This window comes from Sesamum indicum, linkage group LG2 (genome assembly GCF_026168435.1).
Source record: "Sesamum indicum cultivar Baizhima isolate 11 linkage group LG2, ASM2616843v1, whole genome shotgun sequence".
NCBI classification, from domain to species: domain Eukaryota; kingdom Viridiplantae; phylum Streptophyta; class Magnoliopsida; order Lamiales; family Pedaliaceae; genus Sesamum; species Sesamum indicum.
The window spans coordinates 21842104-21861116 of record NC_142658.1 but is presented as its reverse complement, the minus strand read 5'-3'; the positions used below and the strand labels follow the sequence as shown (position 1 = coordinate 21861116).

General features: G+C 33.8%; 2 protein-coding genes across 2 annotated transcripts; both read right to left on the bottom strand.

Annotated features, from left to right (window-relative positions):
* Positions 1-6323: 6323 nt before the first annotated feature.
* EMB93 (Mitochondrial transcription termination factor family protein) lies at positions 6324-7481 on the bottom strand. Its single transcript, XM_020699309.2, has one exon. It carries the CDS (start codon positions 7311-7313, stop codon positions 6447-6449), a length of 867 nt encoding a protein of 288 aa, XP_020554968.1. The 5' UTR covers positions 7314-7481; the 3' UTR covers positions 6324-6446.
* Positions 7482-9062: 1581 nt separating this feature from the next.
* Positions 9063-10807, bottom strand: EXPA1 (expansin A1). The gene is made up of 4 exons (XM_011072686.3): positions 10651-10807; positions 10408-10540; positions 9993-10305; positions 9063-9857 (listed from the first exon to the last, which is right to left on the bottom strand). The coding sequence occupies exons 2-4, from the start codon at positions 10532-10534 to the stop codon at positions 9551-9553; spliced, it is 747 nt and encodes a 248-aa protein (XP_011070988.2). The 5' UTR covers positions 10535-10540; positions 10651-10807; the 3' UTR covers positions 9063-9550.
* Between the last annotated feature and the right edge of the window lie 8206 nt (positions 10808-19013).

Here is a 19013-nt window from a genome sequence, read left to right as displayed (position 1 = left end):
TAGTATAATTTTTATTTTATTAATTATGTAATTTTAATTAATAGTTCCATATATAATTTTTATGGCCGTTGACTCTTTGACCTTATGAACAATAGTCACATGTTTAATTAGCACGTATTTTTTCCGTCAACATATTAATTATGAAACCTAAATAAATAATAAAAAATGAGAATGTTTATAATTTATAAGATTATTAATAAAAATTTTATAATTAATAAGATAAAACCGACCTTAAAACATTGGACAAAAAAATGCGATTTTCCCATAAAAGGAAATATAAGACAAGGTTGGTTAGCAAGAAGCCAGGGGAAATTAGTTATTAATAAGGTGGTCGGTTTGCTGTGTTCGTAGGAAGCAAGTTAGTTTGTTAGTCCATCCAGCCGAAAATTTGTGGTATATATGTGTATTTTAATTAGATGCACAAATTGAGGGGAACATATAAAACATGCATATCCACTTACTAATGTCCACGAAATATTGTCCTAACACAAACATGTGATCGACATGAAAACATATATATGTTTTGAAGAATTGGATCGGACCTTTTTAAAAAATGACATACATATATATATATATGTGTATATATATATCAACGGGAAAATTTTGAAAAAACAAAGAACAACAAAAAATTATTTATATGTTACTATATATAAACAATAATTGAATGCTGAATTATTTTTATTTTTTTATTAAAAGAATTTAATAGTTTGTATTTGATAGTAAATTTTACATATAAATTTAATCAATCATCGTTAAAAGCAAATAATAGTTACATGGGCTCCAACTAACATTCGATACTGATTAGTCTGAAAATTCCGAAGATTCATAGAATAATACCTTAATTTTACAGATATTGTCATATGTGATAGGGACATGTTGGTCATCGTCCAATTAACATGTTTTAGATTAGTGTCATATGTGTCCTTGGAATTGCTTAACTTTCTCAAACATAATATTGAGACATGTAAGAGAATTTAAGTTTGTGACGAGTGGGAAGGGAAAAATTAAACAACAACATGTGTAGAATTCTTGGAGGTGCTAATGAAATGTCCCAAGAGTGAAATGGGCACAATATTAATGGGTATGTGTCCGAGAGAGAGAAGGTGGGTAGGGTAGATGATAATTAAGAGTGACCCACCATATAAAAGTAGGACTGCTCCCATGAGATTCTGTTGGGTGTGTTCCCCTGGAACTATGTGCATGATGGCTACTGCTGGCTTTCTTGGCTCTGGCTTTAGGGTTCCACCACCAAACACCACTCAACAACAAGACAAAATCTAACCAGTAACATGGGATTGCAACCACTCACTACTCACACACACACACACACACACACAGTGTGAGAAAGAAGAGAAGAAAACATCATCAATATTTTTTCTAGTACCAATTCAAACAACAATGTCAAGTTAGATATACAAGCATGAAAGACAGTTAACTTTGTCCTGGAAGCCACAGGTCCAAGTGGGCAAACCGGTTTTCTCTTCTTGTGGGGTTCTAATCTTAGGTTAATTTACTGGTCATATTTTGTTTAATAGTGCTCAGAATTATTGGTGGAGTATTTACTTCATTTTATTTATTTCAAAGAAAATCACTCCAACTTAAAAATAAAATCTAATAGAAACTGATTTGTTTTTATTGGATCCAGACTAGGTCTAAAGTTCTGCCACTTTGAAATTTACGATAAAGATATGTAAGTTTTTATCCAATGTGAGCTCGGTCCAAGCTAACGACTAGTAAAAAATCGGTCATTGATCGATCAAGAAGATATTATTCAAATCGAATTATGACATGAGTATTAATACATCATAGCTGAACGAATTATATATATATCACCAGTTATTGTATATTGAAATCTAGCACATAGTACGGCATTGTCCGAATGGACTCGGACTAATTTAAATATTATTTATTTTAACTCAAACACCATATCTTGAAATTGTTTATGAGGTTATTTTCATTTTCCCCATATGAGGGGGTGGGTGCGGAGGACATAGGTTTATTAGCTGAAATTCCTAACATCAAACAGTGCAAAGGAATGAATGACAACAAACGAAGGCATTAAATGTTGCACAACAATCCCAGAAATAAAATAGAAATGCAATGAAAGCATGAATTTTCATGAGCATCACTTTATTTGACAAGATTGATGAAAGGGTCGGGGCTCCCCCACACTGTAATCCCACACAAATAAACACTGTCTGAAAACAGGTAGAGAAGGATGGACACAGTGTCCTGACAGAAACTCGTTAGGAAGAAAACTAAAAGTAATGATAAAGGATGAAGAAGCAAATACCAAATAGGAGGCGTCTACAGCAGACTTCTCTGTTGGAGGGGTTTGCCTGTCTTCTGTCACTCCATCAAACCCTAACAAAGTAATTGCTTACATCTTATCAAAGGACATATGCTCATTATTCATACATGTGGATCCCCATTTTCCCAACTACCTCTTCTATACTATTCTCACATTTCCAATTTTTCCTTCCAATTCTACCTAGTCTTGTCCATCACAACATTAATTAGGGGTTCCAAGTTTTGCTTTTATCAGAAGATCAATGTTTTAACAATGGAAAGTTTCAATTTATTTGATTGAGTTATCGTAATTGTCTGTTACAAACAATTTATTTTAATTACTTATGCAAGAAAATTTATAAAATTAGATAACATAGTGGACTAGTAATTGACATTTAATCACGGCTAATTGTCATGTTTAATAATAAACGGTCGTTGTAAATAGTCATTGACTATGACTACACAATAGTTGTTGGTCGTAATTTTTGCGAGGGTGGCTAAAACATTTGTTATTGCTAAAAACTATGGCAAATGTAATCTATCATGACTCTTAATTGTGGCCAATAATATATTCAGGGCAAAATACTTTTCTAGTCCCATGCATAAAACAAAGGCAAAATTTATTTTGGTACCACAACTACAACATGTGTCACTTTTAGTCTCATAAAACTCATAATCACGTATTTTTAATTTCAAAAAGTCACTTATGTTGTGGTTTTGGAACTAAAAATGCCCAAAATTATATCTTTTGAACTAAAAAGACGTGATTTTGAATTTTATAGGACTAAAAGTATTACCTGCATAGTTGTGGTACCAAAAAAATTTCTACCCTTATTTTATGGGACTAAAACAATATTTTGTTCATTTTTTCACGATAAAAAAAGTAATTTTTGGCATTGATTATAACCAATAGACTGATTTTGATTGGTGCTGATGTGTTCTTGAAAAATCCTTTGGACTAGACACTTATATATGTTAGAGTTGTTGTGAACACTTGCACCAAAAAGATAATAATAACAAAGCAAAATTATAGCCGAAAAATCAATAAGAAAATTGCAGCATGCAGATATATTTCATTTTATTTAAATTTATTAGGTATGATTAGTTGCTAGTTTGAAGAAAAACTTAGAATTGAAAGGAAAAGGTAAAATTATTAAAAAGAAAAATGAGTTATATTGAGTGTGGGGAAGAAGGAGATGGATTTTACAGTGGCAGTGTCATGACCAAATATAGATAGGAAAAGTAAAGAAGTTAATGTTTATAACAGTGAGCGTTGTGTAGGCATATTGATATGGATGAGCAGAAAATAGTTTTTTCAAAATATCGATATACTAAAAGTGGTAAGTAAAGGTTGGTTTTCCACAGTTCCCCATGATTTGGTGGATGTTAACAAGTCAGTGCAGGGAGTTTGTGTGAATAAGTGATTTGATGGTAAATGAACCTCTACCACCTACACCCCTACTGCTTAGACCAGTGACTGTGAGGTGTGTACATTTACTATGGCCCCCACACCTCTCTCAATGATCCCCCTTACTCTTTTGGATAGTTGACGTCAACAGTGCTCTGTAGTTCTACTCCCCCACTGCTAATTAGGTTGATGGTAGGGGCAGTCTTGGAATTTATGCTTCTTTTGGTACAATGATGTTGAGATTGGGAGATGGGGTTCAATTCTTGAGTAATTGTGAGTTTAATTTCCTATAATTCACATGTTGGTAACTGGAGTTTAAGTGATCAAATGTTCTTACATCATGCCCAACTTAACTGCACTGAACAAGAGAAATATTATAAATGTTCTTCACTACAATTACAACAAACATAGCAAATCCAAAGTTATTATTTTCCTAAGAATTTAACATCTTTTGTTCATGTTTAGAATTAGAAGCTAGTGATGCAAGTAATGGTATTAATGAGGAGTGTCAGATTTGCCACAAGTAAGCGTTGCATCAGAGAATGGGGATAAGAGATCTTAAGCCCTCGTAACTGAATTTAGCGTTTGTCCTTTGTTGCAATTGGAGGGACAGATTTTAGGCATCCTTCACCGACCGTACAATTCTTGCAATGCAAAGAAAGCCTATTACTGCCCTGCCCCTAACCCTAAGTGGAGCAAATGCCTGAAACCATACCCACTGCCACCCAATACTTCTCTGAGCAACAGTTTTTAATACCTCCTTTGACTGCACTGCACTCCACTGCAATAAAATCAAATTACGGCTTCAAGTAATAAAATTTTGTTAACCATCTCCAACAGGGTAAAATGTGAGAAATCTTTGTGTGGTCAAACACCCAAGAGCATATTGTCTCAAATTACCAGTATGTGAAACTTGGATTTTAACTCGGGTGTGAATCTGTCACCTCCCAAGTTCATTATCAGACGCATGGTCAGTTTTGTGTTGACCAAGAATGAGGGTGCAGCCTAGGTTGCAAGAGCTAAAGATGCATGAAAAAAGACAACATTGTACACAAACATCCAAACAATACTATTCATTTAACATTGACACAAGAAACAACTTCAGGGCATGGCTTGACACTGCACCATGCATGCATGGGACTGACTATTGGTGCTCTTACTTTATCCTCTACTTGCATCTTCTATACATTTGAACATGGAGGTGACCTGAAAGAGATAGTGGTATGTTCTACTTCATAATTTTGAGAATTGATGCAACCGCATACGTTGACTAAGAAATTGTAATTTGATAACTCATTAAGTAAAGGTTTCCTAGCCTAAGTTGCTGTATAAAATGAAACCACCGTAGAGACGCAAACAAACAATGCATGTTAACTTTGAGCGACATTTAATTCCACTCCACAAATTAGCTCACGAGCTGAAAATTCTCATGGTTATAGGCTTTAGCAATTTTACAGTTACAAGCAATCACTTGAGAGCAATTTTAGCACCAAGAAGCTACGTTCAATTAAAGTGGCATGTTACAAATTCCTGTTATCTAAAATACCAACCTCTTATTCACCATATTCAAAATGAGAAGTGATTCATAGATCCCCTCTGTTGCAACAAAAAGAAGAATGGAGCGGGCAAAAGCACACAACTCGCTTATATGGTATCCATGAGCACGAGTTTCACTAGATAAAAGTTGGAAACCACAAGGTTTCTGATGCATAGCAGTAACAATTGGCTCCTTTAGTTGGGTTTTCCAGCCCATACAATAAACAAATTCAACATATTAAATGGCACCTATTACAAATATTAAAATGTTGGGAATTTTTTCTGTTGTATTCGAGAACAAAACTCAAAGTTGAAGTGTGATAGGGAGTAAACAATCTCATATCTCCGCACAGTTTCCAGTAACTAGTGTGTGTTTAACAGTATGGTGAGATAACCTTGCCTTATTGCTAAATAGGAAAAAACACATCAAGCTCATTTCCAAGCCATCAAACATACGACAAACAAAACCAAGATCGTACTGTGTCAATCCAGTGTAGTTGTGTTTGAAATATTTTCACAAGCCCATGTGCAGCTATGGTAGAGCCAAGCAGAACCAACACTCAGTAGCCGCACTCAATTTGATAATTTGTATATGCCATATCGAAAGAGCCCCAACCTTAACAGCACTTCCATATAATCTTGTTAATCACACGCAAAATATGCAAAGGAAAATGTGATACACGATATTTTGTAATTTGTCATCTAGCCTTCTTGTCTTTGACAAGCTCTAAGAATCAAGTTACTCTGCAGATGCTTCAGAGTTTAAGCAATGTCGATCATGAGGCTCAGTCAAATAAAGGAGCCTGATACATCTAGAACTGGTGTTTCACTGTTTCTTGAATCAAATTGGTTAATTTCTTGACTCAGGATCCGTGTCCATTAAAGTTGGTTAAATTAGTTTCTATTAGCCCAAGTCCATCATATTGCAGAAGAACTTTAAGGTTAAATATACTCTTGAAGCCTCGTCCTTTTCCACACTTTTATACATTAGCATCAACTAGTAACTTGGTCCCTCACAAACATAAGTTTCAATCTCCCATAAAATATTTATGTAAAAATTACTGAACATTTTGTGGCACAAGAACTCGTATACTCCAATAAACATATACAATCAACAAAGTCCAGCAATCTACAATTTCATTCTACACATTTCAATTTACCTCCCAAGATAGCAATATGCTACAAAATTAGAAACAGGACAACTTACAGAATGCTACAACCGCCTCTCCTGCGCCATCCGCAGACGTTTCTCAAGCAACCGCACATTGAATTCTCCATCGCTAACCTTCAACATAGCCGACAACGACATGAAAACCCCATGTTCCATTAAAAGCCGATGGCGTGGCTTAATCTTCCTTTCCAAACTAAATGAAAAATACTGAGGAAACCTCTTGATCTCCTCCACATCCCCATTCATTTCCTTCAGAAAATACTCTGCCTTCGGCCTATAATTGTTCTCCACGCTAAACGTCAACAACCCCGGCGACCTCAGCACCATATTCCTCACCTCCTCGTACTCAATTCCCAATCCCACTAAATACTCAATCTTGGGCATCAGCGTACACTCGACGCTTGAAACGAGAAGCAACGTGGTCTGTGATGTCAATTTATTCGTGCCCACAAAGCCCAATTCAGTCAAGAAATCAAATGTGGGCTTCAATTGAGTTTCCGGGTCGGAAACAAGAATCCGGGGGCACCGAGTTATCGATTTCTGGATTTCGGGAAAAGGGAGTTGGACAGTATGTAGTAAAAAATCAAAAATTGGGTATATGTCGGAATAAGGATCGGCAGTTAGGAGTTGAGGGTACATGTCGAGAATGCGGCCGATGGCAGAGAGTCCGAGGCCCATTGAGGAGAGACATTGAGTGATGGAGTGTAGGGTGGAGAGTGGAGCAGCACGGAGATTAGGATTTAATTGGAGAGCTTTAGTGGTATTTACTTTCAGCGATTGAAGGAAGAGGAGTTTCTGCCGGAATTTGAGGCCGGAGTCCCCGGTGACGGTGGGGAGAGGGGAGACGTGGTTCTTGAGGGTGTTTCGGGTATGTTTGGAGGGGAAGGGGATTTGCAGGTGGAGGATCATCACTGATGTTCACTGTTCTAACATACACCTGTTTAACCAGCTCTATAATGTTTACACAATGGATAACGGGAAATCCTTGTCTGGACTGAAAATCGTCGGGAATGAAACTTCATGGTCGTTTTTCTCTTCCCTTCTGTAGTATCTATTTTCTGTCGAATTGGGACATGTGAAGCTTTCGTGTGCTCTGCTTGGGCCCAACACTTCTGTCCAAGTTCGATTACATACGGGCCAAAACATGAGAGTGGGCCGACTGCTTCTCCACAAATTCAGACATCCTTCCAAGTCCGAATTTCAAAATTTCAAGATCACGTGCAGCTGGAAATTGTCGAATGCGGAAGCCCACTTCAGGTCATCATCCGACTAACTGATGTAACCCATATCACCAATTCTTATCCTCGCCCATTTCACTTTGATTGAGAAAACATTGAGCCCATGATGATACACTTCGATTCTCATCTACTTTTTAAAATCAGTAGGCAGGTAATTACTAATTTGAACAGCACCACCTCTTTCTCACTGAAAAAGAATCCTGGATTCAAATTCAAATTCCGCCAATTTCATCCCCTCTGCTGTAACGATGTAAGAAAAAGTTCACACTCCGCAAATATTACAATCATTGAGTACGTAAAAGAGCAACACTCCATGATTACAGTGTCTCTAACAAATCTTGATAATACACGAGTCAAAGTGAGAATTATTACCACATTTCAAATATCTGGTCCAAATCCTTGAAAGAAGAAAAGGTTATCTTTGTTGCTTTTTCTTCTTTTCCCTTATGGAGAAAGGGTGTATGTATGTTTGTTATGACGGGTCTCGAAAATTGAGAGGAAAAGGTCGAGGTATGACACTAGGACAGGCCTCTGGTTTGACCCGTCAGCCTCAGCCTCTCGTAGTTAATTACAATTTTATTCTCAAGTGGAGTCGCAGGTTAGAAGAAGACAGACGAGGTTAAGTTAATAATCTCTGCACGCATTACCTTTCTATGTCATATTATTTGAAACTTTCTGAATACTTTACCTCTAGAAGTTTGAAAATTCAACATCATTGTTAATTGAATAAAAAAGAAAGTGAAAATCTGACAGGAAAATCTTCCCACAGACTGTGAATAAGATTTAGTTTGAAGAGAAGAATCCAGAATAGACAAAAGCTGCCTGAGATTTATTCTCCTTTTCCTTTCTTCTCCAAGAAATGCGGACTCTACGCAGTGCTCGAGGTTTAAATCGCACTCTTCGATAACGCATTTGAACAAAGAAAGCGACTTTATTTTCTTCCCCTTAAAATAAACATTATTCTTTAACTATGTTGCAAGATTAATTTCCCCCCTTAACCTTAAATGCAAGAGCAAAGTTAAAGAAAAGAATAAGATCTTTTATTGTCTTTATGTGGACAATCTGGGCTTAGCCTTTTCGGTTCTCTACCTCTTATACAAGCTGCCTGGTTAGAATCTCAAACCCAATTTTATACATTCCTCCGACATCTTGACATGGCCGATGAATTTTCTATTACAAATTTTATTATAATTTTAGTTAAAAATATACATTATTTATTTTATTTAAAAATATTATACACGTAATTTGTATAAGTTAAACTTGGAAGTAGTTATTGGTAAAGAAGAAAAAGAAAAGAAATTGTTGTTGCAGCAAGATTTACTTATTTAACCCTCTAATAACTGGAAAAAGAAAGAATGAATTGAACTAAGATGGAATATTAAGATTGGGGAAAAGGCGAAACGAAAAATAAAGACAAAAGTAGGAAGAAGAAAGAAGCCATTTCATTACTACTCAAATCGAAAATTTACATCTTGCTTCGTACAAACACAATCCTAACTAGGGGATAACTCCTTCAGCTCACATGATGCTGAACCCAGAAATTAAAGACAAAAGAGATTCATAAAAGTCCCACATGTAACTCCACTAGGACTACCTTAATAGTAAGCGGGTGGTGATAATTCCACCTCGGCCACCTTAAAACTCCCAAAAAAGAAAAAGTAAAGGAAAGAACCTCAAGAGCAAGGAGAAAGCCCCTCATAAATTGAGTGCCCCTCCTCCTCAAAGACGAGGACCATTTAAAATTAGTCCCCTTCAACATCAACTTCCCATTGTAATAAAGTCACACTACTAATATTCGTGACCATATATATGTTTTCATAACAATATCCAAATACCTAACTTCTAGTAATTTAATAAATCTCCCTCCTGCTAAAAACTTTGATATGGGACAACCTCAAAATCATTCATTTAACGAAATTGGGCTCCGGAGAAGGTTTGCCCAAACGACCAGCTAGCCGGGGCGACGTTGTAGGAGACGACGGTGCGGCCGTCGCTTGTCGTGACCTTAAACGACAGGCTTTGGCCGTTGAGATAGGAGTTGCTCTGCCAGTTCTGTCCCCAGTTTCTTGACATGGGCTGCCACCCGGTCCTGGACCCCTTGATGGAAACAGCATGAACATCCCCGGCTCCACCAACGTTGGTGATGAGTACTAGGTTGAAGTAGGAGTGTCCATTAATGGTGAACCTTATGCCTCCCTTTCTGTTGCAGGGTACCCTACAAGAATTAAACCCACAACAGTAAAATCAGTCAGTTTATGTCATTACAGAGGAGAAATGGGCAATTCAATTCTGTACTAAATTGGCCTTTTTTTCTGTAAAAAGAAAAAAGTAATAATATAAATAATTTTACCTTCTGTAAGCAACAGGGACAATTCCAGCTTTGTACTGAGCGATGTGCTGGAAAACAGGCTGAGAGAGATCAAAGTGGTGCAGGGGAGGATTGCACCACCCGCCAGCATTGTTGGGTAAGGCATTGTTTGGGGGGCAGAAATTGGTGGCGGTCACCACAATTGAGCCCGGCAAACACCATTGCCCGTCATTCACACACTTAATCTCGTAGCAAGAACCGCAGCTCAGCCCACTGTTGAACAGGGCTGTACTTAGTGCTGCAGTGTTTGTACCGTAACCCTGGCTGTACAGATTCCCATACCCACAAGCACCACCTGTTCCAAGAATTTCAGGCAGTGAAAAGGTTTAGTTTAGTACTAAACATGCACTTTTCCTAAGTAAAAAATGGTAAAAAGAAGTGATTTTTATTAGCATACCCATTGTTCCAGAGGCATCACCACCGCCGTAGAAGGTCGCATGAGCGTTAATCCATCCCCCACCGTTGGCCTGAACATGCGACGCCATTGCAAGAAAACCAACCAAGAAAACTCCAAGAAAAGCCATTTTCACCTGCAGAAGAGAAGAAAAGACAAGTGCTGTCTTAGAAGCATTTTCCTTGTAAATTCAAGAAAATAGACATCCTAAAATTGTTGAGAGGAAATGAGATGTTAGTTAATTACTTGTTGAGCTTAGGCCCTGGGAAAGCAAATGCTAGACAACGGATGTGAGGAGCTGAGTGAGGAGCGTTTGAAGGAGTGTGGTGATTTAAATAGAGGTAAGGAAAGTAGTAGCCCTTGGGGTGGGTTGGGAGCTTTTCTGGCTACAGTCACTAGTCACACAACTAACTGAAAATTTTTAGGGCTGTTGTGGGGGACCAACAACTGATACTGATACGATTTAAACCAGAAACAGATTCTGATGCTGCCTGCAAAGGTAAATTCATGCCTTGCTGAATGGTTTTATTTTGATGGGACTCTTTTGTCCAATCACGTTTAGTTTTCTTAATAAATTGAAATTTTGTAATACTAATTTACGTCAATAATAGTTTATTGTCAATTATAAAGATTTAATGGTAATAATTAAAATTTATAATGTAATTGTAATATATTAAATAAAAGAAAAGAAAAGAAATGATATTACAAGGGAAAGTTGACATATCCCAAGTGGGTTTCCAGGGTAAAACATTGTGTGAATTGAATTCCATAGCATGTGCAAGCAAATGCCAATTTGCGGCAAAGGTCCTTTAACTTTTGTTATCTTCCCCAACCGGCCTATCCCTCTTTGCTTTGTTGTATGTATTTACTTTTTGATGTACTCTATTTCTTGATTTTATTGGGAACAGGAATATTTTTTTGCTTTTTTCAAGGTTACAACGTTTTTAATACTAAGGATGGTGTGGTGTGGTGTGGGGTACTTCAATTCCTCTGACTTTTACTATTCCCTCGTACAATTCTCTCTCTTTTTTCGTCCGCCCCTTCTTTTAGACGACAAGTCCACATTTGAACTTGATGAGGTTTGGGCATCATTATCTCAATTTTCTCTAATACCACTTTGATATTTTGGCACATTTTGTCCCTTGATGATAAAATTGGTCAATTCTTTTACCATTAATCACTGCCAAAAAATTTAATGGCTCGTTTGGTTGGTATCACTGCCAAAAAATTAAATATGATTTCCAGCGCATATATCGAGAATTAGAGGCAAGATAAAGCTTATGATGCAGATTTCGTTTCTGCAAGGACCATCTACTCTAATCCAATATGCAATCATGGCCAAATTTTGAAAGTCTATGATTTTCCTTTAATTTCACTCATTTAATTAGATTTTAAAAAACTAAGTTAAATTAAATATATTGTCAATCATCAATTTTAGTTGGAATCTTACACTCGAAGAGTAGTTGATGAATATTTATTGCATTTATCACTATGGTACAAGATATAAATGATGGCAACTCTTCCCGTACGGGAGAAGGGAAAATCATAGCAATTAAGTTAAATTAGTGCACTACATAGGCATATTATAAATTCAGTCATATGCCAATGAGGCCTAATTTTGTTGGCAAAGTTGAGACGTATGATGTTAGAGGTCATTGATTCGAACACATTTTATGCGTGAGATGTTGTTTCTACTGAATATATTGTTTATACAAATTTAATGTATTTAATATTATTGATCATAGTATGATTGTTGTAATAGTTTATTGATATCCGACAACAATTATTGTAATCAATTTATTTCAATTAATAAGTTCTCTCATCTAAAACGTTTTATGCTAAATTAATTGAAAAAAATTGCACCATCAAGAGTTTTTTAGGTGGGGTGTGTAAATTAATGAGTCGAATTACTCCAAATTTATATATGTTTTATATTTTTTTTAATTGAGTTTGGAATTTCGTGATAGTTTTTAATTATATTTTGATTTAATTCGAATGAATACAAATCAAATTTGAACAAATATTAATTAAAACAACTACAATAGTTGAATTTTTTTTACATATATTTTTATTATTTCGAACTCCATAACTAATTCATAGACTTTCCATCCATGTTATTATACTAAATATACATAATTCGATATCTCAAAAGTCTTAAATTTTATAACAAACGGGTTTTCTTAATCTCATGTTTTACATTGATTTAGGACGCAAATACATTCTTAAATTTTGCAAAAACGGAGTATAATTAATAATTGAATGGTAATGAAAAGATTATTTTTTGAACTGATTCACACACTAAAATTCAAATAATACATCACATAAAAATTTCGAACTTAAAATGTTGGATTGTTTCAAAGGACTCAATGAAGATATCAAAAGCAATAGGTGGGGACTAATAGCCCTCGTTTAAAAGGTTTCGATCGTAAACTAATTACACAAACAAAATAATTTTCTTGTCCATAATCTATCTTATATAGTATAGGAATATGTACAAGAAGCTAATATTAGTTAATAATTCAATTTTATTGGTACGACGACGTATAGTTGGACATAGCTATTAATTGAGGAACCCCACTTGTACTTTGGCCGCTCAGTTCAGCCATTCACCACCCGAACCAGAACGAAGCTTTTAACCAATGAAAAATCTTTTTTCTGGGGCGGGGAGGGGTTTCCGGTAAGAAAAGCAGCAGAGCGGACATCAACTACCCTTTTGGTTTCTGTGTTCGTGTGAGAGAAAGAGAACACAGAGAGTATGATGCCGGCACATGGGTTTCGAATATTGTGAGCAGCCTCATAATTATCAAATTATAATTCAATATATCAATTAAATACCAACTGCCAAACGCATTCATTTTTAATATTTCTTTTATGTGGTTTGATTACAAATAAGATCCTTATATATTATTAAACTTTAATAATTCATTTTATATTGTTTATAAATGAGTACTTGCTAAAAATCGTAACTACTTTCTTGAAATCAACTTCCGACACAGTTAAATCAATGAAATTATTGTCCCCTGCATCTTTTAATTCATTTTATGTGTATGCGAACGAGTAATAAGTGGTATTTTTAATGTATTTTCTTTTCGAAGTGAAATCTTTTCTCTGTCATTTGATCTTCATCATTACCATGTCAATCAAGATATCTAACATGTTAGAATACTTGAAGATTCGTAGTACAACCGTTATATATAATAATTAATATTATTGGGATATATTGAGAGTGAGGATCATATTAAGAAAATGGATTACAAGATTGGGTTGGAATTTCATATAATATATATATATATATATGTGCATGGAAAATGAAATGCGATTACTGATAATATATATTTAGGGCCGAGATTCCTGGTACATAATTAAGATCATTTTCTTCCCGACTAACTGACTGAGTTGTATAGGATAGATATATAAAGTGTGGAGAATCTTCTGTTTTAAGATCTGATTACTGTACTTATCTCTAGGTACGATGATTAGCCTCATTTCCCCCTAAAGACTAATCAAACTTGTCTTCCTCTGTCATATGTATAATTTCGAGGAAACTATACATGTTATTTACAGATGTCAACTCAAATGCAAGATCCTCAACTTGCCGCTGAGCACCAATTTTCGGACTAACGGAGTCGTTTCTGAACAAGCCCATATGTATATGAGAAATTGTATACTAACATAGTAGAGTAAGATTTTTTTTTTATCCCATTAAAAAATATTATTTTTATTTTTGGTATCACAATTGTGGTGAGTGTCGCTTTTAATATCATAAAACACAAAAATAAGTTTTTTTGGTTCCATCTTGGGATAAAAAAGGCGTGTTTTTGTATTTTATGATAACAAAAGCGATACTCGTCATAATTATGGTACCAAAAACGAAATAACTTTTTTTTCTTAACCGAACATAAAAGAATTTTGCCCAACATAGTGTTTGAGTTTGTTTGTCTGAAAAGATGACATAATGATAAGTTAAAAAAATAAAATAGGAGGGAGGAGTTTTTCTGAGGATAAATGAGGTTAGGTGACAGCTGCAATTCTGTACATCTGAAAACGATCACACACACAGAGGACAGGAGCCTCAACGATGGAGATAGAAAAAGGAGGTTCACATGCATGCACAATTCCAGTGCGTCCCTGTTTGCATGCATGTTAGCTACTTCCGTATCCAAACCTGATTTTGCTTTTCCTTATTTTCCTCTTTGGTTTTCCAATATTCCTATTTCCCAGGTTTTCTTTTCAACAGTACGATGAATGATGGTAAAAAGATTTCAAACCCAAGGAGAGGTAAAACTTCATTCATGCCCTGTCACTTTCATTTCAATTCAATTAGCAACTGAAAAATATCTCTCTTTTTCTCACCTTTGTCTTTACCTCCATCTTCCATATCTTGAATTTTATGAATTATTAATTCTTTTTTATTTATTTCAATTTTTGGAGGATAAGAAATGACAGATAAATGGACAAAAAATTAATATTGTTGTGAAATATTATTTTACACGCGTGATAATGAAAATTGTAAATTTCAATGAGCCCCTTCATGTTTGTCGTAATTATAATATTTTTTTATTATTTAAAAAATTATAAATATTTCCTAGTATTAACAATCGTCTAATAAATACTCTATCATGACAACTCATCGTAGGAGGTATTTGTTAGACGATCGTTATTTTAAAAATATATATATATATATATTTGTAATTACGATAAATTTTAAATAAATTCATTGTAATTTACTCTTAACATGCTGGTATTGTATATTTTGTCCATTGATTTTTTCAAAGCTGATTTATGTAAGAAAAATATTATTGTGTGGTATTTTCGTACTCATATTGGTTGACGATGTCCAAAATTAAAATAAGAAATAATTAACTTTTGAATTTTTCTGGGAGAATTTGGGTATCCAGCAAGGAAGGAATATTTGAATCATCTTTTATAATCTTTAACGGTCAATAACCAACTTATCGTCTTTAGCAAAAAAGAAAAAGAAAAAAGGAAAAAGAAAAGACAACTTATCGTTTGTTTAATAAAATTCCAAACAGCAGAGATTTTCTTTCACCGACAACCTTTCCTCCGACGGCCTGGATGCTAATTCAGGTCAATCTGCACCGTCCATCTCGAATATACTCTCCTGACCACAGCCAGAAGATAAGATTTTCTTTTATCTGCTCAAATCTTTCTTTTCCACACCCAATTATATTTGTGCTTTTTGCAATTTTTCCACACCGAAAAAATTCTGTAACTAAACTACAGGATATTGCATTTTTCGACTCATAATTTAAATTTTTTATATTTTTACTCCTATTATCTATAAAAATGAACTTATTCATCATTCAAATTTATATGCATGTATCGAATAAATAATATGGAAGAAATGTAAGGTTGGAATTGAAAATTCATGGTTGAATTTCGGTTCATTGCAATGATTGATTTGTGAAATTGATCATTTATCATTTATAATCTAACATAAATTCTATAAATTAAAACAATATAATCATCACACGAGAAAATATTATTTCATACATTAGAAATAATATGGTCTGAAAATCATAATAATCCGAATACTATCTACCACGATCAAACAAAATGAATGTGAAACTAAAGTTTTAATTATGGGTAATGAACGTTTGCCATGACCTTCAGTTATGCTAAGATTTGATCTTACCAGTATAAACAACGACTAATAATCGTTGCACAATCATAATTAATTACCATTCATCATAATTTTTTTATTTTTTACCATAACCATTAATCACGACATGAAAAAAATTAAATTTGTTCGAGTGTATATGTTCGGAAATTTCAAATAAGGGCCTCAATAATGAATGAACTAACATATGTGATGTGAAAAAATTGTTGCACCTTTGATGAAAGGCATAATAATTAGACTGTACAACAACTCATTCGACATCACATAATGACCTTAATGCACAACCGCATTACTCTGAGTTGGATCACACTGGTAGCTGATTCTTGATTTATATGTAAAAGGATAATTATATTAATTTTTTTTTAAATTTGATATAATTATATATATATAATTTTTTTATTTGAAAAATCATATTTAATATTATTTATATTTATTTTTTTTAATAAATAAATTGATCATTAGTTAAATTTCACTAATTTGTTAAGACAATTATGCGAGGACACGTGGGGAAGAACAGTAGCAGAAGAGTAGGGGACAGGGCGCGCCATCAGTGGGAGCTTTGCTTAGGAAAAGGGCAGCGAGAGAGTGTATAATAAAGTATTAAACTTTATTAAAGATTTCCACATTCTTTTAACTACCAAACCTTGCCTCACCTAACCACCATTCGATCAAATTTTGAGGAAATTACTCATTTGTCCGCAATAAAAGAATAGCAATCGTGCAAAGAGCATTAAAGAGGAGGGATAGATCTGTAATTTCTTCCTCCATCATAAATACAGGTTCTAATTTCAAATTCTTGTATTTTTATCTTGAATTATGTTTTTTGGGATATTGATAAAATTCAAATTCTTTTATTTCTATTTAAAATATTTTTTAAATTTTTTTAAAATTCAAATCCTTCTATTCAAACTATCTTGAATTCAGTACTAGTGCATTGTAGACCAATCTTTCTTTGCTAATATATTACTCACCGCTTATTTATTTTTACTATATTATTTTATTTTATTTCAGTAAACATTTTCAAAAATCAATTTTCGTATAATTCTTTACCCTAATCATTATTCATTAGAAGAAAGAGAGAAAGGGAAAAAAGAAAGAAAAAAAAAGCAAGAGAAAGAAAGAAAAGACAACTAACAAATAGTGAAAATGTTATTTTTTTTATGATTAATAACACAATTTTTAGTCTCACAATTACGAGATTATGAATTCGAGTTCTATCAATGTGAATGTCTTGTCTATTTGTTGACTTTGTGTATGTTTATTGATTTCGAAATATTGATATAATGAATTTGTGTTAGAATTTGAATTTAAATTTACTAAATAATGTAATAATGAATCTTATTTACCCCCAAAAAAAATTGAACAGTTTTGTGATTCACCGACACTAATGCTTCTGCATGACTTTTCATTATCTCTGCATCATTAACTTCTGTTGCTTCTTCTCACCATTTATAATTGCTAAAGAATTTCAGGAACATGTTCTTATATTTTCTATGGGATTAATTAAAGATATCTAATTCACAAAAAAATCTCACTTTTATCTATTTTGTTAGATTCTATTATTAGTTTGATGAAAAAAAATTACATGCACATTTACTCTTCGACCTTCTGGATAACAACCACATGTTTTTTTTTCTTTTTTTTAACTTATGAAACAATATATTAATGAGAATTTTATAATTAATGAAACGAAAAAGTATGCGGCAAAAAAATGTTAGATTAATTTCTAGAATTGAAATAGACCAAAAATACATCAATGGAATTAGATTAATTTTAAACTAAAATTTGATTTCTAAAGCTTTAAATATGGCTTTACTATCAAGTGTTTAATCAAAATCTTCCAAGGTACAATTTTATCGTACTTCTAGAACATTCACACTGATAGAGATTACGAAAATTACAAGTGGAAATAGTTGACATGTATTTATAATTAGAATTTTTTAAGGAGGAGGCTAGAACCATAGCAAAAACAACTTTTTATTACATAATAGTTTTTAGTCTAAGATATCATATAAAAAAAAAAATACTAGGATCCTTCCGACTGAGATTGAGTTAGAATGGGGAGCATCTTGAGAATAGCGACTTATGATATGGATGTGACTACTACCTACAATTTTACGTACCCGACATAATTTACATTAAATATGATGTTGCTGGAAACATTATATATAGCTCCAATTTTCTTCGTCTTGATTTTGTCATGTGCGTGCATCAATTTACAGATTATGCGATGGAGCTGCATGGTTTATCCCGGCGGTCTCGGTTCTAATGAGTAGGATAAGACATGATTGGTATTAACTGAGATAAGATTTGGTGCACATGCAAATTTCAAAATATTGAAAATTCTTGTGTCCAATTTCAATTAATACATTTAACGAAAATGAGAGGAGAAAACGATGGCCACATGGATCTACCAAACTGCTCTTAACTCTTTCTTAAATCCAATTTTGGTCCATCCACGAATTAGGTCAAATATTACAGTTCAAGATGGCGCCCTCATATTTTAATGCTGAGCCTGACTCTAAACCACTCTGAAAATACTACTCCTCCTTTAACAATTAAGAACTTCGATCTAATTCAAATCTCGACTTTAATTACTCGAATTTGTCATTTGGGCTCGATCCCCCCCCCCCCTTTTTTTTATAAATAGAAGCCATTAATCAACGTTATTATTTTTTGAAGTAGTATGTAATTATATGCATAACTATATCAACATTTCGATAAACTGAATATATTAATTCAATCGATATAATAAATAAATTATAATGATTCATATAAAATAAAATAAATATTTTACATGTCCAGAACTCAAACATACATGGATTTAGAGAGATAATAAAAGCATAAACTAAGTCCATGATATATAAAACAATAAGAAAATGTTTTCGTCCCAAATACTTAATTAAAGTGAATTATCCTCAAAAAATGAAAACTATATACAATTTCCAATCAATATTTAAAATCCGAC